General features: G+C 48.3%; 2 protein-coding genes and 2 long non-coding RNA genes across 5 annotated transcripts in view; 2 read left to right on the top strand and 2 right to left on the bottom strand.

The window, feature by feature from the left end:
- The window catches only part of CAB39 (calcium binding protein 39), a 41,067-nt gene extending 31,813 nt beyond the window's left edge, over window positions 1–9,254 (bottom strand). Inside the window, exon 1 of one of the 2 annotated variants that reach the window (XM_083849309.1) lies at window positions 9,065–9,254. The gene's annotated coding sequence lies outside the window, so the exon portion shown is untranslated. Of the gene's footprint in view, window positions 1–2,618; window positions 2,792–9,064 lie in introns of those variants that run through there. The other variant, XM_083849310.1, reaches the window with a different exon arrangement.
- A 155-nt stretch (window positions 9,255–9,409) lies between these two features.
- On the top strand, window positions 9,410–11,408 carry LOC310904499. The gene is made up of 2 exons (XR_014588404.1): window positions 9,410–9,753; window positions 9,861–11,408. It is a non-coding gene; the product is annotated as an uncharacterized lncRNA (long non-coding RNA).
- Window positions 11,409–11,868: 460 nt separating this feature from the next.
- Window positions 11,869–27,821, bottom strand: part of LOC310904495 — a 46,471-nt gene continuing 30,518 nt past the window's right edge. The window contains exons 8-13 of the long non-coding RNA XR_014588399.1: window positions 25,709–25,839; window positions 25,263–25,504; window positions 18,454–22,181; window positions 17,956–18,076; window positions 17,538–17,698; window positions 11,869–17,002 (exon numbers count right to left, since the gene is read on the bottom strand). This is a non-coding gene — a long non-coding RNA (uncharacterized lncRNA). The remainder of the gene's footprint in view (window positions 17,003–17,537; window positions 17,699–17,955; window positions 18,077–18,453; window positions 22,182–25,262; window positions 25,505–25,708; window positions 25,840–27,821) is intronic.
- Window positions 22,189–27,804, top strand: LOC310904489 (transcription factor HES-4-like). Its single transcript, XM_083849312.1, has 4 exons — window positions 22,189–25,392; window positions 25,909–26,004; window positions 26,155–26,233; window positions 27,040–27,804. The coding sequence occupies exons 1-4, from the start codon at window positions 25,186–25,188 to the stop codon at window positions 27,483–27,485; spliced, it is 828 nt and encodes a 275-aa protein (XP_083705438.1). The 5' UTR covers window positions 22,189–25,185; the 3' UTR covers window positions 27,486–27,804.

Genomic DNA, 27,821 nt, shown 5'->3' with positions numbered 1-27,821 from the left:
ACATGGCATCACTTGAAACAGCAAAAAAATCACGACACGTTATAGGCCTGAACACATCTGTGACATTCAGATGTACACCTCCTTGCTAGCGACATGTCCTTGTGTTTACAAGAAAAGAACTTAGGAAAAGTAGCTAGCTGAAATTTAGCCTGAACAAAACTGTCATGGGTTCAGGAACGCGAATATACATTAACAATATCTCCCTTTTTGACTAAGTTTTGAACTCATTATTGAATTGATGATTAAATTATGTGCCATGATAAAAAAAAAAAATCAAACAAAAAAAAAGAACTTTAAGAAAGTATAACTCCCTTCTTTCTCCCAAGAACAGAACCAGCCCCAGCGATACAGAAACCCCACCAAAGTCATTTCAAGACAATGATACGCCTAAACTGCTGTATGGAAGTCTCCTTTATGCAGTTCCCACAAATCAGATGTTTCCACTGCCAGTTCACACGTTTGGCCTACATCTGCAAAGTCGCAAATGGATTCGACTTCTGCTACCTAAACCACATCACGCCTACAATGCCAAGACAGGTGTGTTCCTCTTGGGCAAGGCAGAGCACAGACAGATATATTTAAGGGCAAAGACAATACCTGCTAGTGGTAGGAGAACTATGTGCTGTAACAACGGCACAAGCCTTCAGGAAAGGTTAGGTGAGGACCAGAATTTTAACACCATGCCATTGTATTTTTCTTCTGTAGCAAATATTTTGGGGCAGAGGGAAGGAAATCTCACTTTAACCCCTCACTCCATGTTATTAAATGCTATGTAGCATAGGAAACACGAAGATCTAGATTGCCCCCTAAAAGAGTCCAAGCTCTTGCCATGCCCACGTAATTATGAGCCATTGTGATTACTCACCAGGCATTAGTTCACAAAACATAACTAAGCAGCGCTGCAAACAGCTGGTACTTTCTGTATAGGAGTCAGCATCTCTCCTGCAAAAATGCTTTGAGAGCTACCAGTCTAGAGACAGCAGGTAAGAAATGGGGCTTGGAACAAGAAGCAACTAGTATTACGCCAACTAGCACTGGAAAAAATGAAGCGTCTCTGAGGGACAGAGTTCCCCTTATCTGATCTGCTATGAAAAGCTGGACTGGAAAAAGGAACTATCAAATTGTTTCACAATACTAAAATAAGAGCTCCCGACTTTCCTCTAACGCAGTTACTGTATAAAGCTACCAAGAGAAACTTGAACACTAGCAGAAATTATCATCTCTAAAAGTTTATGCAAGGAAATCGGGTAATATAATCAGCACCTCTAGAAATAAAAAAACGCACCTACCAAAACTCACAACCTTGGTAATCTGTCAAGTTATTCAAAAGCTTTAATTGTCTCAAAAAATATTTTCTATGCTAAAAGACTTGTAATCTTGAAGGTGAGACAAATCACTCTCCAAAACATTTTCTATACTCTAATTCCGCTTTCAACAATAAAAGTAATTCCCGTGTTAGGAAAATGCCAAATTTAAGAAGGACTGAATAAGTTCATGCTTTTTGGACACTGGCTTAAGACCATAAACCTAAGGTTTGGCTGCAGTAAAAATGTACTATTGGTTATAAATTCTACAAGATAATCTGCAATGGTATGCTTAAAATTTCTGAAAATGACAAAAATATAATGCGTGCAGTAACAATTTCAGAATCTGATCAACTACCCATGAGAGAGAAAAGTAAAACTGGGGACTTCATACAATTCAGATACCTATTAATTTTATTTATTTTTACTACTAAGTCAAAAAACTTTAAGTAAATTTAATGTGAAAGACACTGCATTTTATTGCTTGTCGAGCTATCCAGATTTCCCTTTTAGCTCCTAAAACATAATTTTTAATTTTCTCATTGAATACGAAACACAAAGTTCTCAAACTGCACTTTAATTTGGTTATCTAATCTACAGACTTTGCGCAAAGTCAGATTTTCTCAGTTTTGATATAAATGTTGGAGGCACAAATCCACAACACTCAAAGTTAGAGTACCATAATAAACAGAAGTGACAAGTTGTAGAAACTTCCGCTGTCCTTACCAAGGATGTTTAACACTTGCAAGGCATTCTGAAAGTTACAAATAACGCATTTACAGACTGAAGATTCTGTATTTGTGGCCAACAATCCTTCTCCTCGTTCGCTGAAGTGCTCAAGAACAGCTAATTCTGAGACACAGATTTGACACTTCTTCCTCAATTTCATACCGTTAAGCTCTCTATCTGCAAAAATACACGAGGGGTGACTGCCAGTGCCAGAGCGAGTGCACAACTACTCTTCACAGTCCGCTCCAACCACTCGACGGTAGCAATGCAGTGCAGTTCCTATGGGAAGCAAAACAAGCCTTGCATGGTCAGTCTCAAGGGAAAAGCATCATCCATCTCCTGTTGGAGGTACATTATAAATCCATGCTTATATGGCTCTTGGGTTTTTTATGTATAGACACACGTGCACATACGTACATGGAGGTTCCCAACAGCAATGAAAGCTCAGCAAAGACTTCATTTTCCTTTAAGCTACATAAAAAATGTATACACACAGGCAGGAAGGAATAAACACAACCACCAGGTAGAAAGAACAACCAAATAGCACACAGTCCCTCAGCAAAGTACAAAGAAAACTGAGAAAACCTTTCAGAGAATCCAGAACTGTTGCACATCCATGGGTCTGTCACCCTACCAACCGCAGGATCCTGTACAACCGCTATGAAGTTTTTGTGACTTTTCTTGGAAAACGTTTCAGGTTCATGGAACAAAGAGGCTTTCTTGGCTCCAGGGATGTTGATCCCCGCACCGCAGCACGTGGTGTAAGAGTCTCACCGGTCAGTCGGCACAGCTCGGCCAGAGCCCTGCCCCAGTGCCCCGCGAATGGACGCGGCTCCAAGCAGGAAAACTGTTTACCCCGGCTCCACCCTGTTACAGAGCGAGCAGAGTTTAAATATTGCTCAACCTCAATTATGGATGTAAAACGGAAACATATTAGTCAATACCGATGAGTCAATACGCTGCTTTTCTTAGAGATTACAAATCTCAATCACCATGTCCAGAGGAGCGCTCGCCCAGGTACCGCGGGGCACTGCCAGGACGGCACCGTAGGAGCGCGGCCGCCTCCCCTCGCCCACCGGGCCCAGCGCTGCCAAGCTGCCGGGGGCCAAGGGCCTGCGGTGCCCGTGGGCTTCGGCTGTGCTCAGGGAGCCGGGCCCCCCGAGCCCAACACTACCAGATTTAGTTTTCCTATTTACCTCGATTATTTCGGTCTTCCTCAATCGTGTTTTCCTGAGAGAAGCCTTCATTCATTCTACCAACAGACTAGCTGCTAAAGAGATTTTTCCATAGGAACTTTTCCTGGTTTATTTCTTAAGTTGGAAAGTGTGCAGCAAGGCAGACGACAGCAAAATCAGGTCCCTCAGTCAAGCCCAAGTGCTGTCTCATTAGACAAGACACTGACACTACCCCGGTGCCTAACAGTGCTCAAGAATTCATCCCCTCCTGGGAGCCCAAAATCAGATCCCTGGACTAACAGCTAACACCACGGCCAAAGCCAATGCATCAGAACAGCCCAAGTGGTTTCCAGCTGCTCCTCCAGAACACCGCAAGCCTCCTGCCTGTCTTGGGCACATCCCTTAAAGCACCTAACACACCACCAGCTAGACACCCACATTTAGGGAACCGAATCTCACACCGTGAATGGAAGCTGCTGGAAAAGAAGCTTTCAAAGCATAAGCTGTTGAGTGCCAGATAACACACTCAACATCACGTACCCAAACGCAGGAGAAAATTGCTCCCGATTAAGCATCATCACCTGAAAAAGGGGGGAGAATCACCAACCTGTGAAGAACAGGAGGAAATTTGCTTTCATTAGTATCTGTGAAGCCACAAAAAAGAGGGACCTCAGTCCTCCTTTCCTCAGGAAACTGTCCTAGTAAGATACAATACAGCAAACACCAAATACTACATCGTGACTGAACAAGTCACAATGGGCAAAGGATGCCCATTCACTGAGCATTCCCTTGTGCACTGACTGAACAAGTGGTCCTGCTGGAAAAAAAATGAAAACAATCAAACTTTTTGTACCACATCAGCGTAAGTGAAGGAAATTGATGTTCTGGTTATTTCAGAGTCAACTTTTGAGAGATTAACTTTACTTTCTCAACATTTTCCTAATAACGTGCTGAACAAAGCCTTTACCAAGAAGTGCATTACGCTCTCCGCTAGCAGCTCTCTTTAAATTCCCCATGAAGTTTCTCCATCGCTGCCAATCTCTGCTCAGAAGAAACCTAGGACTCGATTAGCAGGTGTTACAGGTTAGAGGAACGATGCATTCATAAACTGTGTGGGAGAGGCTTCCCAGCGCTCATCCACGTTACATTCACTGCACGTCAGTATCCCGGAGGTCTCAGGTAGAACAAAAGCCCCCAGATTTTCTTTCCTAAAATCGTACTTCTCTGCAAACAAGCCTTTCTTCTGCTTTTCTGTTGCTGTTCTGATCTACAGATGATGTTATACATGAATTCATTTTTAAAAGCTGTTAAAAAGCATCAGGCAAAAGAGATCTTTTGACATAGATTACAAGCATGACCTACTAAAGCAGTGATGTGCATGTTTTACATGTAGTAATCAAAGTAAAATATAATGACATAAATAACTTTTGCCTCATTTCTACCACTGTAGCAAGAGCTCCCCAAACTGCCTACCCAGGGCGAGAGGTCGGACTCCCCTGCAGCAGGATGCTCTGAAGCACGAGCAGCACAGACCCACCGCATCACACGGAAGGCTGCTGGTATTTCAACGCCCATGGATTTTTTTTTAAGGCAAATCCCTCAGCAGATACACTGGGAAGTTGAGTACTTCTGAACACAGACGTTAAAAAGGTACCCGACCATGGTAAGCCTCTCTAGGCGAGCCACTGGCCAGAGGAGCAAAGAGAAAAGCGATAGCGAAAGCAGCATCAGTCTCCTGTGCTGTAACACAGCTCGCCTCACAGGAGGTAAGACATTTCACATACTCAAATAACCGAACAGAAGTACTTCTCTTACAATCACACATATTCAATTCTGTGAAAAGTTGCCATTAATTCAATATAATTTATAGCCAAGTCATATCCTAGCTGCATTAATGTCACGTTTCCAATCTTGCAGTGTTTCAGTCAACCTTTTAGTTAACGAATTATGTCTTGCTACTGAAATAATGCATCAATATAAATTGATAAGAAAAATAAACACAATAGGGTAAGGTTCAAAAGCAATTAATTTTTCTGTGTGAGATACTGAAAGTATACCTGAATATTTTAAAATAAGTCCAAGCAGTAACTCCTAATAACTTCATCAAAAGATATTTCTGAACTTAGAAAACTGAGTTTCAGTATTACTAGAGCTCTGTACTAATTCCAACCTCTCCTGTTTTGAGCTCTCTTTACAAAGACATATTTAACTTTTCAGTAATTAATTCTCTAAGCATTTAAAGGGAAGGGAAGAATTACAAAGCAAATGGATCTTTAAAAATCAACTAGGTATTTTACCAGGAGGAGTAGATTTTTAATAAACAGAAGGATTAGCTAGAACATTCAGTAATGTCCCCTCTCATTTTATGCCCTTGTGGATGGACTTAAAATGTGCTTCTTTTTAGCATATTTGAAATCCACAGTCAGGAACTTTTTATAGTGTCTTCTGACTATGAAATGTTAGCTAGAATACCCAAAACAAGGGAGTTAAAAAGCAAATTGCAGTTGTTTATTTAAACCTAAGAAATTTACTTTCTAAATTAATGCTACCTGAGAAATGCAGGCCATGAAGGCTGCTGAGGAATAACCTGAGTTATTCCTGTAAACACACAGCTTTTTGGCTCTTTCCAGTTTGGTTCCAACCCAAATTCAACCCTTCACAAAGAGCACTTAAAATGGGGACACAACCAAATGTGTCATTTTACCGTGAGGTGGAATAGCGAAAGCATGTAAATCTGCTCAGGCTAAAGAAAGACCAAACTCACATGACACCGGTTTAAGCCTTAAGTACTACTGAAGCATGCATTTAAAAGCCCAGATCAAGTCCGTTAAAATAATTCAAGACATCATCATCTTCTAATTTAACCAGGGCGTTCGCACTTGGGCTGGGGGGAGGGAAGAGGCAGCGATCTCAGCGTAAAGTTTCACCTCCCGGCAGAAGACATTTGTGTCCCTGCGGCCGATACCTCTGCACCTCACAGTGCGAGAAGCACAACGCTGACCGAACGAACGCACGGGGACAGGGGGAGCTCAGGCAGAAGGGACTGAGCGCGGAGCTGCCAAACAACTCGCCCTAATAAGCACCCTAAATTAGAAAACAAACTAGCAACGTGACATTTTAAAAGTTCTCCTGCTACAACAGCGCAACCTCAAGCACTCACAGCAGCAGGAATTTTTCATCTTGCTTGAGGTTTATCTACAGTTACAAAAACCTACAGGTACCGTGAATGCTAAGACTGAAGATCACTGAACAACCAGAGAGGTTTTTGTTCAATGTAATTAATACTCGGCTACAATTTGCAGATAAAAAGAAGGGGTAAAAGTGCACACAGCTGACTACTTCCATACCAGAAATTGTTAAATGGACACGATTCCAATTATACAACTTTGAAAATATGATATTCCAACCACAACTCATATTTTTGCTTTGCACATTATTCACATAAAAGAGCTGCACACTGTTGTGGCACTATTAATTTGGAAGGAGCAGATGACTCAAATCTTATTTTTGATAGAAAGCTGCAAGATGCCTCCAATTAGACAAAGGTAATCACACTTTAATAGCTGCTCTTGTAATTAAACCGTATTATAAAGTGTCAGAATTACAGAAAAGCAGGGCCAGAAGGGAATTCAGAAGGTGATCCAGACTCCTTCCTACCCCCTGCTTCAAGCTAGCATCAACCATTAGCGTGCCGTTCCAAAACTCCACATGCAGTAGAAAACAAGACAGCATTTTACCTAACGTCTATAGCCTCTAAGTACGTTAACAGGTATTATCAAAGCTTGGAGAAATATTTAATACAAAAATTCAGGCCGCAAAGAAGCTCATTAAAAAAAAATCTGCAGAAACTCAAACAACACAGAACTGATTCAGAAGTGAGGACGCTGGGCGGTAATTCCAGCATTCACAAAAACACCTTAAAAACTAGGAAGTGCAGCGCACACAGCACAATACTAAGGTCTCATTTGACTCCCATCAGTTAATTAATAAGAAGGTAACTCACTAGCTTCCATGATAGAATGCAAAACAGATACCATTCCCTCCTGAATAAATGTTTCGTAAAGGCAATCAAGGAATTCGAAGAGGTGGAGTTACCTTAATATTGTCGCACCCCCCTGGGAATACACATTTGCCTGTGCTTGATAATACCCAACGAGCATAATTATCTCTCCAAGACATATTGTCACAAAGTATTACTTAACTGGCACTTTTACTTAGTCTCCTTTATTTGTAAAAATACATACATCCGCAGTAAAGGTGAATTCTGTTTTGTAGCACTGCTTTTCAACACTCTGCAACCACGCATTAAAAGCCTACAGAAGGTATCAAAGTTTCAGAGCTCCGAGTCACTAAGAGAGAATGCAATCAACTTGGAAAATAAACGCTCTCAGCATTTAGAAACATTCAGCAGCACGTTACTGCACATATACGAACTCCAGACACAACCTCCTCCTGCATAAAGGCACCTCTTTGGCCTGAGCGAAGAAAATCCCTGCCACCGCCACCACACTACCATCAGGATGAGCGTTTACATACAAGAAAACTTGCGCCGAGTGCATGCTACCTGGCTGACTCAGGAGGTCCTCGTGTCACAAGACAACCACGAAGCTAGTTGTAAAATATAATTTCCTACAGCTGTGAGTCAATGACAGACAGGATCCTACCAAGACTTGGTAGCATCAGGTGCTGCCCTGGTGCATCAGGCCGCTCTTATGAAGCAGGCAAGCTGTTGTCGTTACTCGTGGCAACTAAAAAAGTCACTTCTGACACCAAAACAGGCACCGTGCTTATCCTAATTCTCGTGGTATTTCTTGGCCTTTTTTCTTCTCTCCAGTTAAATACAAGTGCTACATCAAGAGGTATTAGGTTACACGTATTAACCGAAGTCACACAGTGTCTGACAGAGTAAAAACCTGCTATTTACAAGTTTAGATGCTGAGGTGCAAGCTCAGGATGTGACACTTCCTCTGTCACTGTATGATTTCAGGAGCTCCCAGCACTGAAAGGAAGACACGCTTCCTGGTGATGAGCTACCACGCTGAAAGGAAAACACCGGGCCCTGCCTTGCAGTTTCTGATAGGTAAGTTAAAAAACCACACACACAAAAAACCTCCGCAGTATCTCGATGCTAATCAAATTTCATTTCTGATCTACATTTAAACTGCTTCTCCAAGCATTGTTACTCGCCTCCCTGGAACGAAGGAGCCTAGGTCACGTAATTTAATCTTTGACTCACCGTGCAAATTAAATCACACCATTCTCATAAGCCAGCATACAGCTTCTAAATAAATCATACGCACCTACCATGAACACTTCCAAAAAATTTACGTTACTTTTAAGAAAACAAACAAGAAATACCGAACGCTTCCTAGTTTCAAGACTAGCAGCACGTCACAGAACTGTAGGGGAAATAAAGCACGAAAAACTTTTTTATTTTTTACTTTTAACGGAAGAGAGAGATCGCGCTGCGTCAGCTGCCAGCGGGGGGGTCCCCCGCGTAAATAAAGCGGGAGGCGTCCTGGGCACACGCAGCCCTCGCTGCGCGGAGGCCCGGCAGGGCTCCCAAGGCGCCGAACAATTGTAGGAAGAGGCCTGGGCGCCGGCCGTCGGGAGCAGCGCCCCGAGCCCGCGCCCGGCAGCACCACACGGGCAGCACCGAGCGGCCGGGCCGGGCCCCGCCGCCGCGCAGCGCCCCGCAGGCACCGGGGGAGGCCGCGGCGCCCGGCCCCGGCCCCGCACCTCGCTCCCGCCCGGCAGCCGCGGAGCCCCCCGGGGAAGCCGGCGCCGGCCGCGCCTCGCCCCGCTCCTCCGCCCCGCTCCGCTCCGCTCCCGCACCGCCGCCCCCCGCCTCGGTACCTGGCCCGCGGCCCGGCGCCTCCTCGGCGGCGTGTCCGTGTCCGGCGGGGCCTGCCCCTGCCCCTGGCGCGGCCCGACCGCCCGGCTCCGGCTCCGGCGGCTGCAGGCAGAGGCGAGGCCCGGCCCCCGCCCCCCCGGCCCGCGGTGCTGCTGCGCCGCAGCGGCCCCGTCCCTGGCGCCCGTCCCTCGGCCGGCGGCGGAGCGCGGCGAGCAGCCGGCGGCGGCGGCAGCAGCGGCGGAGCGCGGCCTCTCTTCCGCCCGCCGCCGCCCGCCGCCGCCCCCTGGCGGAGCGGAGGGACGAGGCCGAGGCCGCCGCCCCGCTCGGGCCCGGCCTGAGGCGGGCGGCCCGGGGCCGGGGCCGCGCTGAGAGGCCCGGGAGGGGCGGAACGGCGGGGGGCGGCCCCTGCAGGGCGCTGCTGTGGCAGGGAGGGGCAGAGACGGGGAAAGGGCGTGAGGGGGAGAAAGAGCCCCTGGTTAGAAATCGTAGCATCACAGAACGGCTTGGGGTGGAAGGAGCCTCAAAGAGCCCCTGGCTCCAACCCCCTGCCCTGGGCAGGGCCCCCTGCCCCCAGCCCCCGCTGCCCCCAGCCCCATCCAGCCTGGCCTTGGGCACTGCCAGGGATGGGGCAGCCACAGCTGCTCTGGGCAGCGCCTCGCCACCCTCTGTGTGGAGAAGTTCCTCCCAACATGTAAACTGAACCTCTTTCAGCTTAAAACCCTTGTCCTTGTTCCCCCTTCTATCACTATCTGCCCATGTAAAAAATAAATAAAAAAACACTCTCCATTTTTTGTGTAGGCTCCCTTCAAGTGCTGAAAAACTCTCCCTCACCACTAGAGATACCGAGACTCCTCAGGAGAAGCAGCCGTCACCAGCTCACACACGCACTGCAGAGGCCACAAAAGCCACGACAGCCATGCCAGGGCCTCCATCCTCACCTGGCTGAGGCACGAGGGACGCCTCCCGCCCTGCCCTGCCGGCCCTGTGCTCGGGATTCGGGCAGCCCTGTTAAGGCACTGAGGTTTTTGTGGGGCTCCTTGTGTGTGAGGGCAGGCTCCAGCTGTTTCTGCGTCCCTGGCAGATAACACCGCTGCGTTACCCCCCCGTGACAAACACAGGCTAGCCTGGATGGACGAAAGCTGCATACATCCCAACAGTCATCAAGTTGATGTTGTCCATTAGAACAGTATAATGCACAACATGATTCTAAAACAGAAAAATATGTTTTTATGGAACAAGTCATTAATTTCTTACAAGCTATGATTTGAAATGAACACTTGCACCTGCGGGCCTGATGTATTACTGCTGTATGGCAATTTGGGACTCGCTGGCCTGGTTTTCCGAAAAGTCCTTAAGCTCCTCATGCTCTGCTGCACTGTACATCTCCAGCTGACAGTTTCTATCTTCAGTTTCTTTTTAATTACCTCTGCCGTGTTAGGTTTCTTCACATTACTCTCCTGTAGCTCGCCTGTCACATCACCGGGAAAGTTTTTGGTTGGTGTTCTCAGTGTCATTTTTTTCTGCAGAAGAATGTTACTGCTTTGAATTCCATGTGTTATGTTTGCCTTTTCTGCCTAGAAAAAAAGAGAGAAAGAGAAAGAGAGAGAGAGAGAGAGAGAGAGAGAGAGAGAGAGAGAGAGAGAGAGAGAAACCTGTGTTAGGCGGGCCAAGCTGTCCCTTGCTCTCCCACACGGTCCTTACCTGGACACAGTACTGGACACGACAACTCTTACTGTGGGGTTTATTGCATTTTGGATTGAAAAGGCAGCCCAGCACTTCTGCTGTTGTCCCTGTGCAGGGAGATCATGCAGAGCAGCCAGTCCCTCAAATCCCTGCTGGTCTGGTCCCCTCCACTAGAGACAAGCTGCAGGAGCAGGAAAAGGAAGAAGTAGATATAAAGAAATGAGACATTTGGTTTTCTTGTCTGCCTGGTTCACATGGTTCTCCTGCCCTGCGTCTGGCAACCTGCAGCACCAGAGCCAGGTGAAGGTCTGAAGGGAGGTGTGAAGGCTGATTTTCTTCCTCCTCCCTCTAGGGTAAGGCAACCAGAGATTTGTTTGTGAAAAGAGTAGAAATGGGAAGTAAAACATAACTCTCATTTTGAGTGGAATGAGGATGTATTCAAGCCACCAGGAGGTGACTGGGCAGGTGAAAAGCAAAAGCAATTTCCATAAGGACACCTGAACTAGTGCGGTGGGGTTTCCATGTGCAGCTGCACTTATACACTGCCCTTGGGAACCAAAGGGTCTCCCCTGCACACTTCTCTGCCCTGACGCCTGGCAGATGTTCATTTCCTCTGAGCTGGAAGTTTACTAAATAAAATAATAATAATAATAATTAAAAAAACACTCAAGCATAAGCAAAAATAATTTTCATAGACAACAAATACAATCACCAAATAGACAACAAATATGACCACCAGCTGCCTCACCGGGCAGCAACCAGAGGGCCAAGAAAACAGCAGCTCAGCAGAGTTCAGCTGGTGTGCCCAAGCAACATGCTTGGCCACTGCGTTGCCCCACGTGTTGCATTTCTGGATCTATGTATATTCTGTGTATTCTGCCCTAACTGCGTCTTTTAGCAGCCTTACAGCAACCTCCAGTATTTCACAGTCCAACTTCTCGCCCCTGTGAGACTGATTTTTCATTCCTGGATCCTTTGCATGCCATCTGCCTGTAATATCCCGCTCTCTTCCCTGTTGAAAGTCCCCGTGTTCACCTCCAGTTTCAGCCCTGATAGTTCCCTGGGCTTCACTGCAAAGTGCTGAAAGAAACAACATGCAGCATTATAGACAGAAGTCTGTTAAAAAAAAAAAAAAAAAGGGAGAAATCTTATGTGTATACTAAGAGGGTCAGGGTGGTGGTGGGGAGACACCTAACGATACAGGTATTCCCTTTCCCTGAGGAGCAGTAGCAGTGGTATTTCCTGGTAATGAGGGCATAAAAAATAAAAAATTAAAATTAAAAAAAAAAGCTGATTAAGACCAAAGGAGATTCCTGTCCCTGGCTCTGCTGCAGAGATCTCATGGAACAAGTGAAAGGCTTGGCCTCCTCGTACACTGCGCTGCCCATGTGAAAAGGCCTGCTTGGTGGGCTGCGTCTTAGGGCTCAGGCTCAGAAGAACATTTCTGACCACACTTGCAACCACCCCTGTGCACGACAGTGTCAAAGTGCACATGAATTTGCATTCAGCTACGCAGCCGGGCAGCTGCAGCAGTGCTGCGGCCGTGGGGATGTTTTCCTGAACCACTGGAAGGTGGGGCAGGGAAAAAAAAAAATCTCCTTGTGATGACAGCTCGTCTCACAGACAGACAGAGCAGTTCTGGACCTGAAGTGCACGGTGGGACATGCCTCTCATGCGGGTGACAAGGTGACAAGGCCTCCGGGTATGGTTTGCCAGGCTTGTCTGGGCCCACAGCATGCGGTCGGCAAAATGTTGGCAGTTTGTATATCCTGCTTGTGAGCTGGAAATAATTGTTCTCAAAGCCAACATCGAAAGGGTGTGTATGTCTGAGCTCAAATTGTTAACCTGTAATTATGCTAAAAACATTCAAGTTTAAACAGATAATGTTCAGGGTAGTGAAGAGAGAGAAGAAAGAATTAAAGACGAGCACCGGCACAGTGATTCAACACCAGCACTCGGAAAATAGACACTACTGCTTTACAAATGACTGCTGGAAAAAAGTCCATGCAGGCGATGCGTTCAGAATAATTACCGTCACCATGTAGTGTGCTTCAGGGAAATCCGTGAGCAGAGAGACCACGATTTTTCCAAGCTCTTAGAAATTAAATTCAACATGTGGGAGATCTTTTAGTACAATAGCCATTCACTAATTCACAGCACTGACTGAGACATCCATTGTGAATTACTTAATTCTTGCAAATTAGGAAGTGAATAAACATGATTAAAAAAATTCAAGTTACTTCACCAAAGTTAAAAAAAAAAAAAAAAGTATTTAGAAAACAAGTGCTCAGATGCTGTGCTCAGTAGGAGTAGACAGCTGAATGGGATCCTAAGGGTTTTTGCGGCTGGTTTGAGGTCCAGGGAGCCCTGCAACTCAGGTTCAGCTCCTCTGATCAGTATCTTGCCCTAACGAATGGCGAAAGTAGGGAAAAATAACATGCTGTCCTATGAAATGGAACAAATTCATCCTTCCTTGAGCCTCTCTGTTTTGCTCACCTCATTTCTTCCTTTGTATCTGGAGCAGAGCCCCGTGTTTGGCACAGGAAGCCTGGTCCACGCAGCACCAGCTAGCTCGCCACGCCAGCCTTGCTCCGCTCTCCTCCATCCCAACAGCAAATGAAGGCACAGAGGCTGCAGGTTGCTCCACGGGCTTGTCAGCCAAAAACCAGACTGGGCTGACACGTCCCTGCCAGGACATCACACTTGCAGGGTGTTATCCACATGGGCTTGGTTTCTTTAAGAGCTCAGTGATAAAACTGTCTCTAAAATACGATTGCAAAGTAACACAGTCAGCAAAAGGAGCCTACAGCAAACCGTAAAGCAGGAGCCAAAGTTTGATTTACTTTTCTCCACTAAAAAAAAAAAAAAAAAAAAAAAAAAAAAAAAACCACTGCGGCAGCAGCTGGGGCCAGTACCACCTCCAGCACCAGCACACTGCGGTTTGCTGCAGGGCCTGGTGCTGCCAGACACGCCGGCTTTCCCTCCCACCAAACGTGGAGCCGAGCTGACGAGCCATTAACATGCATTTCACAGCAGTGATGTAACGGCACCCAACCTCCTTCTGCTGTCTCTGACCAAAAAGCAAGAACCTCGAGCTGCTCAGAGGAGGTGGCAGTGGCCTCCTGCACCCTCTCCCTCCTCCTGCCTGGCCCCACAGCCCCGGGGTCCCCGTCCCACCCGTCCCTGAGCCCCGGAGACCAGGGAGAAAGGAGGGAATGGGGAAGAGCCACATGGGCAGGTTAAGTAAAAGCAGAGAAAGAGAAGTTGAGAGCAAGGAAGTGGAGGGCAGCGCATGTTTTGAACGTGTTTTAAACATCCTGAAGTTGAACCTCTGGTTCTGCTGCTGACACTTGTGGTTACTTTCTTCCTTAGTTAGGGACACGGGTGCTGCCACAAAAGCAGGGATCAAGGTTTATTTCTTAATCCTTCTGCTGCACCCTCCTCTCCCTTAGTATTTCACGCAGGGGAAGCAACTCACCTTTTTTACCTTGCTCTGAGATCTCCCTTGTTTTGTTAGGGCAGAGGCACTGGGAACAGGAGCAAAGGCGAGCAGCAGGAAGGTAGCCCAGGAAGGTGAAAACAAATGCTTCTACCTCGTGCATCTCGCCACTGCTCCATACGACCAGTACAGAGACGTTCCTGCTAACTACGTGGCCAGTTCCACAGTCACACGACAGGCATGACACAGAGCATTTGAAAAAATAAACTGGGTCTTCTCTCCAGCTGCCTTGACAAATATACAATGAAGAAATAACATAAACCAACATCCAGTTTATGATTTAGTTCAAGACTGCTCGGGCATGGGGATGCTCTGATATAATTCAGAGGCCAAAACCCAGGTTCATGTTCCCTGACAAAGAGTTTCATGGAAAAGGCTTTGAGAAGAAAATATTAGGAGCAGAAACTACTGCAGTTATGCTGAATATCTTCTACTTAAAGTCTGGAAGAAAAAGAATTGAGTCCACGGACTGTGGAACAGGCCAAGCTGAAGAGGCTGAATTTAATCACCCAGGTTTCCAAACTGCCTGTGACTTTTCCTGAGGCTTCATTTCAGCTCTGCTACTGGCTGTGGATGTTCACTGCCAACTCCAGAAGCTTTTCTCAAAGAAACACATACTGGTGAGCATGTTATCATCTTTCAGTTCGTTCAATTCATATGTAAAGGACAGACCAGCACCCCCAAAAAACATATTTACAGGAGAAAACACAAGTAGATGTAATTCTCATCCATATCAGGATTTTTTTTTTCTCATGAGAATGGTATGATTTATCCTCAATTCAAGCTGCCGCTTCAGAATTAAAACCTATTTTTAAAACATTATTGCAAATCACAGGAATTGAGGGTAGCCTGTAAAGGCTGTCAGAAACAGAAAAAACAATTGCCAGAAGAATCATAGGAAAAATGTCTGTTGCAAATTCATTTCCTGGACAGCAACAATAGCAGTATGTCATGTTGCAAAACCAGTCATTTTAATAAACTTTTTATTGCTGTAGAACAATTGAAAGCTATCTATAAAGTGCAGCATCCATTCCAGTCAGAATCTACTACTAAAGCCAAAAACAGATTTCCATCAGTTGGTAAACATGAAAGGAAATAACAGCAGTCTCTCTGAAAAACAGTACCATAACAGAATGTATTTCCTGAATAAAAGAAGGAAAGAAAAAAATAAATAAAATAAAACCGCACAAATACATCCATTAATTCAATCAAACTGGAAGCAAATACATCTACAAATCCCCAATAACACGTGAAAGAAATAAGGCTGTGAAAGGATTAAAAGGGTATTCCATATATTGGCTTCTACCTTTGTTTTTTCTCCTTTTGACACTTGCACTGGAAGCAGTGGCAGAACACAGCGTGGCTCCATAAATCCGTGCACGGGTCCCTTTGGTGGGTGGCACCCCCAGTCCCCACTGCCCCCTGCCGGCTCCCACAGCTGCCTGTGCCCCCACAGATACTTTCTGACCATAGACTCATAGAATATCCCGAGTTGGAAGGGACCCATAAGGATCATCAAGTCCAACTCCTGGCACCGCACAGGTCTACCCAAAAGTTTAGCCCATGTGACTAAGAGCACAGTCCAAATGCTTCTTAAACTCCAACAGGCTTGGTGCAGTGACTACGTCCTGGGGGAGCCTGTTCCAGTGTGCGACCACCCTCTTGGTGAAGAACCTCTTCCTGATATCCAACCTGAACTTCCCCTGCCTCAGCTTGACACCATTCCCTCGAGTCCTGTCACTGGTGACTAAAGAGAACAGATCGGCGCCTGCCCCTCCACTCCCCCTCGTGCGGAAGCTGCAGGCCGCGATGAGGTCCCCCCTCAGCCTCCTCTTCTCCAGGCTGAACAGGCCCAGTGACCCGAGCTGCTCCTCATACGTCCTCCCCTCTAGGCCCTTCACCACCTTAGTAGCCCTCCTCTGGACACTCTCCAGCAGTTTAATGTCCTTTTTGTACTGTGGTGCCCAGAACTGCACACAGTACTTGAGGTGAGGCCGCACCAGCACAGAGCAGAGCGGGACAATCGCTTCCCTTGACCGACTAGCAATGCCGTGCTTGATGCACCCCAGGGTACGGTTGGCCCTCCTGGCTGCCAGGGCACACTGCTGGCTCATATTCAACTTGCTGTCACCATCACAGCTGCCTGAATGACCATCATCCCCGAGAGCTGCCACACGGTTTGAGGGGAATTTACCCACAAAAAGCCCGCAGATTGAAACCTTCAGAGCAATCAAGCCTACCAAATGGGAACGTTTTTAATTACCTACAGGTTGCAAGGTATCAGCTGCAAAAAACACACTATGGCTCTGTCCAGGCAAGGGCTGCCTGCCACCTAAAATCTTCACAAGGCTTATGGAGAAGGGAGGCTGAGCTAATGCAGAGGTACTGTAGGAGCTTTCCACGACAAGTAATTTACCTACTAATCTTTGAGAAAGGACTGCTTTTCTTTTCTTTTCTTTTTTTTTTCTCCTCAGCACTTTTAGTCTCCCACTTTAATCAAATCAGTTTTAAAATAGAAAATTACTGAAAGAGAAAGACTCTTCCTGGCTATGCCGGTATGCTAAGGCTGAAAACCAAGGATCATGAACTGAAGGCTCACCATCCAGGGAGATTACTAGTTTTTGTGACTCTTCCTCAGGGTCAGCATTACCAAAGTGACTGCTGTTTCTCAGATGTGCTGATACAGAAACGCTCCTTTGGAAAGCCAAACTCCACAGAAAGGCAGACAAATGTGCGCTGTCATCCCATGTCCTGTTGCCTTGGCAAAAAAGGAAGAAAGATGAACCAACACGAGGAGGTGGCAGAGATGCCCGTGAGATAGGAAGGGTGAAAGCATCCCCGCTGGCAGCCCCAGTGTGTGCGTCCCATTAGCATCCCCATCCCCTTCCTGTCCTCCCTGGGGCTGGGCACTGCAGCCCCAGCCCTCGCCACGCATGCTGCAGTCGAGCAGCCTTGGCCAGAGACTGATTTCTGCAGTCCAGGGCCGGGTCCTCCTCTTGGCACACTGTTCTTTTTTGTTTTAAAGAAATCATGAGCTGAGTTTACTAATGTTCATATTTAAATAGTGCCCATTATGCTTTGAAGTCCACACCCTTTGGATAATACTGCTGCACACTTACTTAGCACTTTACACCTTCAAAGGTCTTTACAGAAACTAATTAATTAGCTCTCACAGCAGAAAACTGCTACAATGAATGGCACTGGATTAGTGCTGTTGCATGTGGTTCAGCTGGATTTGGTCTGCTGTGGGGCTGAGTTAACAGAGGAGCCACCGCAGTTTCACTGAAACATACCTGTGTTGAGCCGCTCCAGCAAATATGCAGAGACCTCCCCAAGCCTAAATTTGTATCTTTTGAAAATCTTGTATGTGCAGGTGTGCAAGCACATAGCCATCTGCACGTATATATATGTACACACCAGGGAAAGCGGAGATGGGAGGAAACACAATGTTACCCTAAAACACAAAAAATAGCCATCCATCAGTTATTTTTCTGGAAGACTCCTTGGGTAGCTCATGCATGTTGTGGCCTCTTTTGCTTCTTAGAAGAGCAAAGCCAGAGCACAACTCCTAATGTTAAAACAGACGAGAAATTAAAAATAGTGTTTTGAATTTTTTAATTATTATTTTTAAATGCCTTATTATGGAAAAGCTGGAACAAGAGCAAGCTCTGTATTTTGCCTGCACAGAGCAGCTCATGGAGCATTACACACCTTCGCACAGGTCCTCACTGCCCTCTCACCCATGGGAGATTGGGAGATGTGTTCTCCCTTCCACTGAGCCGCTGTGTCCCAGACCCCTTGGTTCCTCCAGAGGAATAAGAAATCCTCATACCTATGCAAAAAAAAAAAAAGACAGCCTCCTAGTTATATTTAGAGAGGGAAAAAAATAAAAGACTATTTATAAAATAAAAAACAGTATAAAACCAGTAAAATGACAGTACAAGAATTTGTATAGCTTTTTGCTCTATTTGGTTAAAAATAGAATAAAATTAATTAATTAAAAATACATATAGACACCAAAAATGACCTTAAAGACCAGAACATGATTTTGTATGTAATCCAGGCTGGATTTGGCTGGCGAAGACCAGATGCCCTGCAGCTCACGCCCTCCCACCCTAAGCTCTTGTGTTTTCTGCTGCCCCCGAAGCCAGCGGAGCTGCGTGAAACTGAGCCGAGAGCTGCAAAAGCCCTAACCACACGTTTCCTCACATCCTCCGGTGCCGCAATCGCAGCCCTGCAGAACCAGAAGCGAGCAGCATGGAGGAAGTGCTGTTTATAAGCCCACTGCCTTCCCGGCCATCCTTTTGCGCCCTGCAGCAGACGCCGACGTGTGGAACGCCAAGCACAAGGCGCTGGTGTGAGGGCTGCGAGATGCTCTTCCCGCAGAGAACGAGCGATGACCATCCTCATTGCCTCGGTCGTGCTGACAAGGGGTTTTGTGCCGGGGTTCAGGATGTGGTGTCAGCACGTGTATACACGTGCGCTATAAAAAGAAAGCTGCTCTTGGCCTGTGGCCAAGCCAGGACGAAAGCCGAATTTACCCAGTCACAGAAGAGAGATTTGTCTCATGAAGGTGAAACGACCCCAGCTCCTTCTGCGGCCTCAGGAACCAAGAAGCCAAGAAGAAACAGGCTGTGTGGGATGTGCAGAGGCTGCTGTGGGGTGCCAAGCTCTGGTTTCTGACATCTGGGGAGAAAGGCACACGTGCAGAAATTGCTGTGAAAGCAAAGCTAGCTGGATAAACCAAGCACTTGCTGCATTATAGATGAGGCCTGTTATCAGGTGACATCTGGCAAAGTTAGATACGCACGGAGTGTGAAAAAGCCCAGAGCTGCCCTTCTGAACAAAACAAATCCTGGGATGCCCAACGAGGAAAGTTCAAAAACTGCTTCAAGCTCTCCCTCGAAGCCCCCTACTCTTTCCACCAAGCTTGGCTCTTTGCCCCCATCCACTGCTGCAGCACAAGCAAGAGGTTAGACCTTATCAGCATGTCACCACCCACACAGCTTATCAGATTTTCTTCTTCCTATAACTCACTCTTGGCCTAAGAGTCCGTGTTGCAACCAGCAGTTTTCTGGCTGCAAAAGCATGAGATAAGACTTCCTCCAGAGGCAGGAGCTCTGCTAACCCGCCAGACAAGAGACGTGTTGAGCAACAGCAGGAACATCAGCTGATCCTTAACACAAAGGCTGGAGGGGTGTGTGTGAAAGAAGAGTTGAAAATTACTCAGCTGGTACCAGCCTTGTAATTATTTCCTATACCAGGAGTCCACTTCTGAAGATGATAGAGTCATCTGATACTGAGGATGCGGAGCTGGGGCTAGTGAGGTTTGAGCATTCAGTAAAGGAGCTGGACTGAGACACGCCAACAGCATTTCTAGAGATGCCCAATACCTCTTCTGGAGCTGGACTTCCCTAATGATGAAATACTCCATGTAGCACTATCCTATGCCACGTATATTGTCTCTCTGTCCACCTATAAATGCTTTTGGAGCAGGTGAACCTCTATACCATGATGAATTGCTTCGGACATTGTCCAGACTGGCCACCGCTTGACCATAAGCATCAAAGTTGGTAACGTCTTCACATAGAAGATCTTCTTCATGAAGACCATGGTCTTCACCAGAGATGACAAGGCTGAGAAGAAGGGAGTCTCCAGTGTTAGCAAGGTCTCTTCCAAAACCCTTGCCTGAAGGACAACAAAGACACCAGGAAGGACCATATGCGGTGGACACCACCACTCCTGTGCCCAATCTTGGATGGCATCTGCTGCATCAGGGCTGTGCTATCAGGCAACTCTCATTGTAGTCATAAATGACCGCAAATACTCTTCTCCACACCATAGGTACAGACTTTGCTCTTCTGCCTAGCTTGTTTGCAGTGCTGTCCTGGCCTGGGCGGGTTGCTGGACACATGGTCCCCACACAGACCCTGCTGCACCTGTCAGAGATAGCAGACCATGGGTATAATGTCCTGGACCAAGGCCAAGCAGGAAATGCATCCCTCTGGATGACCTAGCAGCGAGCAATCTGTGAGCGGCGCTGCCTGGCGTGCCTCCGCTCAGGGAGCCCTCCTACCTGCCTGGACGCTGCCTGCACCTCCTGCCCCGCCGGCCCAGCCTCCCCACTGGCATGCACTGCTCCTCCTCACAGTCTTCTCTCGCTGTAATGCTCTAGGAGCAAACCGCCCTTGGGCAACACGGGAATTCAGTACAGAGTGCTTGTGATTTACAGCTGTCAAGAAACCGGCAGATTAAAACTTTTTAATGATGAGACTTTACCCTCCACATATTTAAGCCTCAACTTTGAGCCAGAACCAAACTTCAGAACACATCCCCCCCCAGAATAAAAGGCATTTAGTCCCTGAGACCTGGCACCCATCCGCTTAGCTGGGGACAAACCCGGTCCGGATGCAGCCCCCAGCAGAGGGGAGGGTGCAGTGATCTGCACAGGCAGGCCTTCTGGTGCCGTGTCCCCAGCACCACCCCAGGCCGCAAGGTGCCTCTGGGGGCGGTCCAGGCCCACCCACGGGTCTCTGCGACACATGGGGGGCGTGCAGCGTCCTTACTGCTGCCTGGGGCTCTCCTGCCCGCTGAGGGGGCTCCTTTTTCCCATCTGTGGTGTGGGGGGGCTCTATTGTTACAGGGGTGTTTGCAGGAGAAACACAGGGGACATCCACGGGGGGGGTTGAGCTGTTTGCCCTAGCAGCTGACTGGGCAGCTCCAAATCTGTATCTAGAAAAATATATTCCTAACATTTTTGTTTTCAATTAAAAAATATATATATATATGTATCTTTCCTCAACATTGGTTTCACAGGGATCTTGCAACTGGTTCTAATCAATGGGTTGTGGGTTTTTTTTAGTTAGCTTGGCAGCAGCTCTCATTTAAAAGCAACTGGCCCCGCACGCCTCAGGCAGCGGCCTCGGCCCGCACCGCGCTTGGGATGGGTCAGGCTCGTGCCCCCTCCTGAATCTGCTCAGAGCTGCAAAGCAACACGCTCCCATCCGTGTGAGCCCAGCGGCTAGGAAGCCGTGCCGGCAGGCTGTGCGCAGGCACCTTTAGTGAGTCTGATTTACGGGAGCGTTTACTGCCTCAGCAGACTTTGCTCTGAAACCGAATAAGCCTTGTGCAGTGCAGATGCAGCTCGCCACCTGCGCCTGCCTGGCAGCCTGTGCTGTTTGACTCTTCCCCGCTTTCCACAAGGCCACCTGGTTTCCAGCCTATTCGGGCACTTAACAGCGCCTCAGAACGCAGCCTGGATTTGATCTCTCCTTCCTGACAGGTAAATCCAGCAGGGGATACCAGGGCAGCCACCTGGGAACGGTCCTGCGCAAACTGCCGAGAGCGGGGAGCCTGCGGGGAGAGGTGTGAAAATGGGAAGGATCGGTCCAGAAAGACAGCAATGACAGTTCTCAGGTTGGTCAAACTGAGGCTGTTGGAGAGAAGGATTCTCCTCGAATCATTTCAAACAAGGACATCTGCAGCCTAATGTGCAGGTCAGCTGAGACGTGGCTGACCTCGAGCACCTCAAGGTAGAAGGTCCTTGGCCACCAGGACGTGGAGAGGAGTGTCCCTGCCGGCAGCCCGGGGAGCACAGCGCTGCCTCCTCCTGGGCCTCTGCCCCATGGGGCCGAGCAACATGAGGCTGGAGGCTGCGGGAGGGGAGTACCAAGCAGCCCCACACTGCCCCCGAGAAACCCCTGGGGGCTGGAAATGACAAGATGTATCCACCACCCCACAGGCCAGAGACACCTCCTCCTGCTGCGTGGGCCCCCCACCCGCAGCACGGCGGCCCCACAGCACACCCCTACCGCTCTCACACCGGCCCCTCTTCAGTAAGGGCTGCTCCAGGTCTGCGTGATGTCCTCCTGCCCAGGAACAGCTTCCTTCGGAGCGAGGCCTCAGCACGCGCAGTACGAGGAGCAACAGCAGGTCATCTGCGGGACACGGATGACACCCGATGGGAAGAGACCTTGGTGGCACCACCCCTGCAGCTGCACATAGCTTCACGCGGCAGCTGTGAGGGGAAATCTGCCTTGCAATTAGAGGCACCGAAGGCAGGAGGCCCCTTCCGGCGGCCATCAGCTGCCCCCAGCCCCGCCAGCACCAGGCAAGAGCTACCACCCCTCCCTGGCAGGGCTGGAGGCCGCTGACCATTTCTCTGCTGGTTATTAGATTGTTCACGGCTCTCAGGTTTGTTTGAATAAGCTCTTTTGTCCTATAGAGCTTTCCCACGTCCCTTCATTCGCTAGGCAGTCGCGTGTCCCGAGTCAAAGAGGAGCTGGGGCCACAAATTCCTAAAGAAACTTTTTTCAGAGCAAGACATCTGCGTTGGAGGGAATCCGCCAACATCTGCCACACTTTCCCCATTTTCAAGAGCCTTTCTTTCCATCTTAAAAAGTGCAGGAACAGATGTTAAAAGTTGTTTTCTTTCTACAGGGTGTGAAATGTAGACAAATAGCAAAAAAGAAAACTCCAAGCAGCACCGACCCCTTTCTCTTCCCTTTTTTGGGAAAGCTCGGGAAAAAAGGGAGGCTTTGTTTACTAAGGAGAATCCCCTTTTCAGTGAAACCTGGCAGTGCGCAATGCAAAAGTAAAGCAGGAATTTGCAAAAAGCTTCCTTTAATGCTCTGTGCTCATTTGCATTTGCCTGTTTGGTCCATACAATCCCGAGCACAGATGTCGTGCTTCCCCCTGAAAGGCAGGGCAGCTCTCCCGCCTGCGCACCCCCTTTCCTTTGAAATTAAAGGGTTTTGCTCTGAATGAGAGGTGTAAAATAACTGTTTACAGCAAAAGCTGCTCTTCTTTTTCAGTGAAACGCTGTCTTACAAATGAACCTTGAAATGAGCTCACCGAGAGCAGAGGCCAGCGGGGCAACGAGGGCTCTGCGAGCAAGGGGCTCCCCAGAGTCTCGGGGCTCAGCTGGGGCTCCGGGGCTGGGCGCTGGGGGCCGCCAAGCTACTCCCCACCATCCTCAGCACCTCCCTACCAAACACACACAGCCTGTGCTTGTTTCACGGCACCAGTGCAGCCCCTTGCAAAAGGGCCTTGAGGAACCAGGTGCATCTTTAAGGTCCCTGCCTGCCCCAGCCATTCTACGAAGGCAGGTCGCCAGCATCGGGGCTGGGGCAGAAGGGGGCCCCAGGCAGAGGGGGGGATTTGAGAATGGCTATGAGGGGACACACAACCCATGGCTTCGCACTCCCAACCCTCCTTGCCAGGCCGAGAGCAGCATTTCAGTGGAAGCCCCTGGGCAACCCTCTCGCAAAGCATCCTTCTCACAAGGCACGAGCAACAGGGTAGAGGTTAAGGCAGAAGCAGCAAGTCCAGGCCAAGCTTGCTGATGCGCAAGCACTTTCTAACTCTGGACAGTGGAAAATCCTCTGGTTTTCTGTGCAGGGGACAGATCTGATATAAGGTGCCCATCCCCGCTCCTGTGCTGCATCACCTTCACTTGGCACGAAGGACAAACTGTCCCCTCCCATGTCCTCCTCTCCCTGCGAAACAAACACCAACCCATCTTGGGCTCTCCCTCATGCACCCTTACCAAGCAGGGTGCTTATAAAAACCATGCAACTGCACCCAATACCTGCATTTGACTAACAACCTCAGCCTGCAAGATACCACGTTTGGGGAGATGTTTTCATCATGAGCCCAGGCAGCAGTGCGTGCAGACACGCTGCAAATATGTTTGCATTCACGCACATACAAACATACACCCACACAGTGTTTAAGCAAGGGACGTGATGTCCTTGCTTTTATTCCTAGGGTACATCACCACCTACGGTTGAAGGGGTGGAGTGAGGGCTCTGCAGCTGCAGCGCTGTGATGGGAAATCCCAAGAGCAGCTCGTGGTGGCTTTTGGTGCTTCTAAACCACTCGAGCTTCTTCCTGTCCATTTAAATAAGGTGGCACATTCAACACCACCCTAAAGGGCTTCACCTGCGTGACTCAACAGGACACTGCCAGATCCTGCTCATTAGCAAAGCAACTGTCAGAAAGCAAAAGCGCAGTCATGAAAGATGCCTTCATACTCCCCCTCAAAACCAGACAGAAGTGAGGAAGCATAAAGGCACATTCCCATCCTGTGCCAAGTCTGCTTTGAAGGCCCATGTGCTTCCGCACTAGCATTTCAGAGGATTAGAAACAAACAAAAAAACCCTTCCCCCCAAAACACCCAAGACTCCTGGCAGCATGAAAGGGGGGAAAAAGCAAACAAGTAAAAGTCCCACAGAATTAGCAGGACTGAACTCACCTCTAGGTTTGCTTGCATGTGCAATTGTCTGTAAGTTTAATATTAAATACTACACAGCAGTCAAAAATTAGAAGAGCTTCATATTTCCTACATCTAGCTGTGTACAGCAGAGAATTTGGGTTCTCAAGAGGCAAATGAAGTGCTTTCCCTAGAGGATTTTTTGATGAATACAGTGTTTCTGTAGCTGTCTGCTGTCAACAGTTTTTAATCGATCATCGTTACCTTGCAATAATAATTCCCGAGAGCAGGAACTAGTCGATCAAGCACTCTATTATTAAATTAAAAGGCTGCTTCAAAGATTTAAAGTGATTGAGGCTCAGGTTAGCAGGTAAAAAGCGGCACTGGCTCAAGGAGATGCAGGGAAAAGAAAGATACATAGGAGGCATTTTCCCAGGTGTAACTCGACTGGTTCCCAGCTATTGTTTTCCTCCCTGGGAATCTGTGCAAATTGAGCACGGAGCCATGCAAGCTGCTCAGAGCGCGCCCATTTTGCTTCCCTCCTTCCTTAAACAAAAGATCCCTACAAAGCAAAGCTTTGGAGGCTGGACATCTGTCGCCGTTTGGGGGGGCCGGCGTGGTCATTGAAAAGATGCAGTGACCTGTCAGCTTTGATTGATGGCCACAAACCTCTGGGCTCGACCCCTCGTGTGGGAAAAGAAGTCCCGCCAAGGCAAGTCCCCTTTCACATGCTAATTCTGGGTTATAAATACAGCAGAGGAGCAGAGGAGAGGCAAAGAGCCCGTCGGGACAGGGAGCGACCTACTGCCCGAGTGCCTCCTCCGCGTCCCCGTCCTCGCAGCGTCCCGGGGCGGCCAGGCTGGATTACAATGACCGCCACAGCCACGGCCAGCGGCGTGCACAAGCTCTCCAGCAGCACCAAGGAGGAAAGGAAGGTAGGTCCCGGCCACGCAGCCTCCCGCGACGAGGGCCGCGCGCGCCCAACGTGAAGCCCACACGCGGATGGATGCTGGAACTCGGCAGGTGAATGATGGGGGCTACAGACCTCTAGGAAAGAGAAACACAACATTTGCATCCTCTTGTTATAAAGAGGTTTTCCCTGAATTTAACCCACGTGGGTGTTTTTTTTCTGCTTCCTTTCTCTGCCTTAGAAAGGTTTCTGTCTTTTGGTTTCAGTTGGGTAAGCTCTGGTTAATAGGAGTGTAAGTAAGAGAATTCAGAGCTAACACGACCCAAAGGACAGGCCCTTACCAGAGCTAGAGAAGGCGCGCTCCCCATCTGTAACTTGCCGAGTGCCGTGTCGTCCCGCGCTGGTTTCACACAGGGATGCGACCTTCCTGGCCCCAGTGAAGCCCACACAGCCCTGTTACGCCCTCGCTTCACTGCGGCAGAGAGATAAAAAAGAAATCATCTGCAATTCTTCTTCCTCCTCCTTTTCTCTTCCTTGCCAGCTAAGGAAGCCTCTCATTGAGCGGAAGCGAAGGGAAAGGATTAATAACTGCTTGGACCAGCTGAAAGAGACCGTTGTGGGCGCGTTTCACCTGGATGTAAGTGTTCACTTTTACACAGATGTTGTCCTTCTGCTGATGGGGACTGTTTGGCTTTTGGGGGACAGGAGGGGGGCTTTGTCTTTTGGGAAACTTGGCTTTGCACAAATACTTCATGGCCTCTCAGCTGCTGAACTCTCTCTTTATTAGCAGTCTAAACTCGAAAAAGCAGACATCCTCGAAATGACAGTCAAACACCTCCAGAACATCCAAAACAGCAAGCTGATGGGTAAGTGCATCTTCCCTACAGCCCCTGATGCTCAGGGCAGCCTTGGGGGTGTCAGGAGAGCACAGCACTGCGCCTTTAGTCCGCTGGCAGCTGGGCAAAAGCCTCCTTCAAACCTGTTGAGGCCCGAGCTGCGGGTCTGGGCTTGGCTTTCACCACTAGATGGGGAGCTGGAGCTGAACGCCTGGTAACCCACGGAAGCTTTTTCTTCCAGTGCCGGTTTCTCCTTTTGTTCCATTTTGGCTCTACTTGCTGGTGGGCAGCAGGATGCTGAGGCGGCCTGGCCAGGCAGCTCGCTCCCCGCACCACCTTCCCCTGAACCTTGCAAACCACTAACATTATCATAAAGCCCAAGCGAATTAAATCAGGCTGAAAACAGGGCAGGAAGCAATCTACCTACTCTACTCCAGGAGCCAGTATCTTGGCCTTACATAATACATTTTCAGTGTCTCCCAGTGTCTTAAAAGGGCCCCAAAAGGCAGTTATAGACTGGCAGGGGAGCTCCCACCAGTAGCCTGAGATATCCCTGTTCCAGTGGGAAACTCCACCAGGGCACCTGAGCCCTGTACCCACTCCAGCCTGGACCCCAGCACTGCTCTCACTTGCACCATTTGCAGAGCTTTTGCCTCACCGTGGGAGCAGCAGGGCACTGACCTGCCGCAGCCCCCCTGCAACGGTTTCAGCTGGATGCGGTTTCAGCAATAAGCCCCCACAGGGGCCAATGCAGACAGGAACCTGTCAAATGTTTTTAAGTTGGAAGTGCAGGTTTTACCCAATTACCAACTCCAGTTGCCTCCTGTTCAATGCAGCTGATTCCAAAGTGGGCCTTGAAGCTCAGCAGAGGTACAGCACTGGATACATTCAGTGCATGCACGAGGTCCACAACCTTCTCCTCACCTGCGAGTGGATGGACAAGACACTTGGGGCCCGACTGTTAAACCACCTGCTGAAATCTTTACCGAGGTCTGGTGAAGACACCTGCAAAGCAGCATTAAGATCTTCCTGCCCATCTCAGCAGCCTCTCTTGACACCAAAAACCCCACTGGGCCCTAAGGGGAACTCTCCCAGCACAAATCCATCTCAGGAGCACTTCTACCCAGTGGAGAACAAACAGGCTTTCAAAAATTCATTCCAGCTGCCGTCGCTGTCGGTTTTCAGCCAGGTTGATGCTGTGCCTCCCAGACAGGTCCTGCAGCTGAATTTTTCCCATAATAACCCTAGTATGGGGTCATTAGATATGTGGAGACCATGGTAAAATGTGTTTTCAAATGTTTATCCTAACCTTAGACACTTATGTATGTATCTTATAGATATGTTTCTTTAAAACACTTGTGGAACAAGTCTGTTCCTGTAGGTGTACTAAAGACCAGGGTACTTCAAGCCGAAGTAAACCTATGTGTAGCCTGCATTGTAGAAGGCTGCTATTATTTTGTATTTATTTAATACATCTAAATTATTGTATAGAATCCTCTCATGTTCTTTAGTGTATATTAATTATTATAACTTTCTTGTCTTACATTCCTAAAATAATTATCTTTCTATTAATAAAGAAACAAGACAATGAGCAACAACCCCTCTTACACCAAGCTTA

This window comes from Anser anser, assembly GCF_964211835.1.
Source record: "Anser anser genome assembly, chromosome: 9".
Lineage (NCBI taxonomy): Eukaryota > Metazoa > Chordata > Aves > Anseriformes > Anatidae > Anser > Anser anser.
Note: the sequence above shows the minus strand (reverse complement) of the source record. Positions and strands in the feature narration are given on the sequence as shown.

What these genes read in the sequence shown, in the direction of transcription:
- LOC310904489 (XM_083849312.1), top strand. Translation starts at nt 25,186, where the DNA reads ATGCTAATTCTGGGTTATAAATACAGCAGAGGAGCAGAGGAGAGGCAA. An exon ending in GCACCAAGGAGGAAAGGAAG is followed by an intron (nt 25,393 to 25,908) that starts GTAGGTCCCGGC and finishes CTTCCTTGCCAG; the next exon opens with CTAAGGAAGCCTCTCATTGA. An exon ending in TGGGCGCGTTTCACCTGGAT is followed by an intron (nt 26,005 to 26,154) that starts GTAAGTGTTCAC and finishes TCTCTTTATTAG; the next exon opens with CAGTCTAAACTCGAAAAAGC.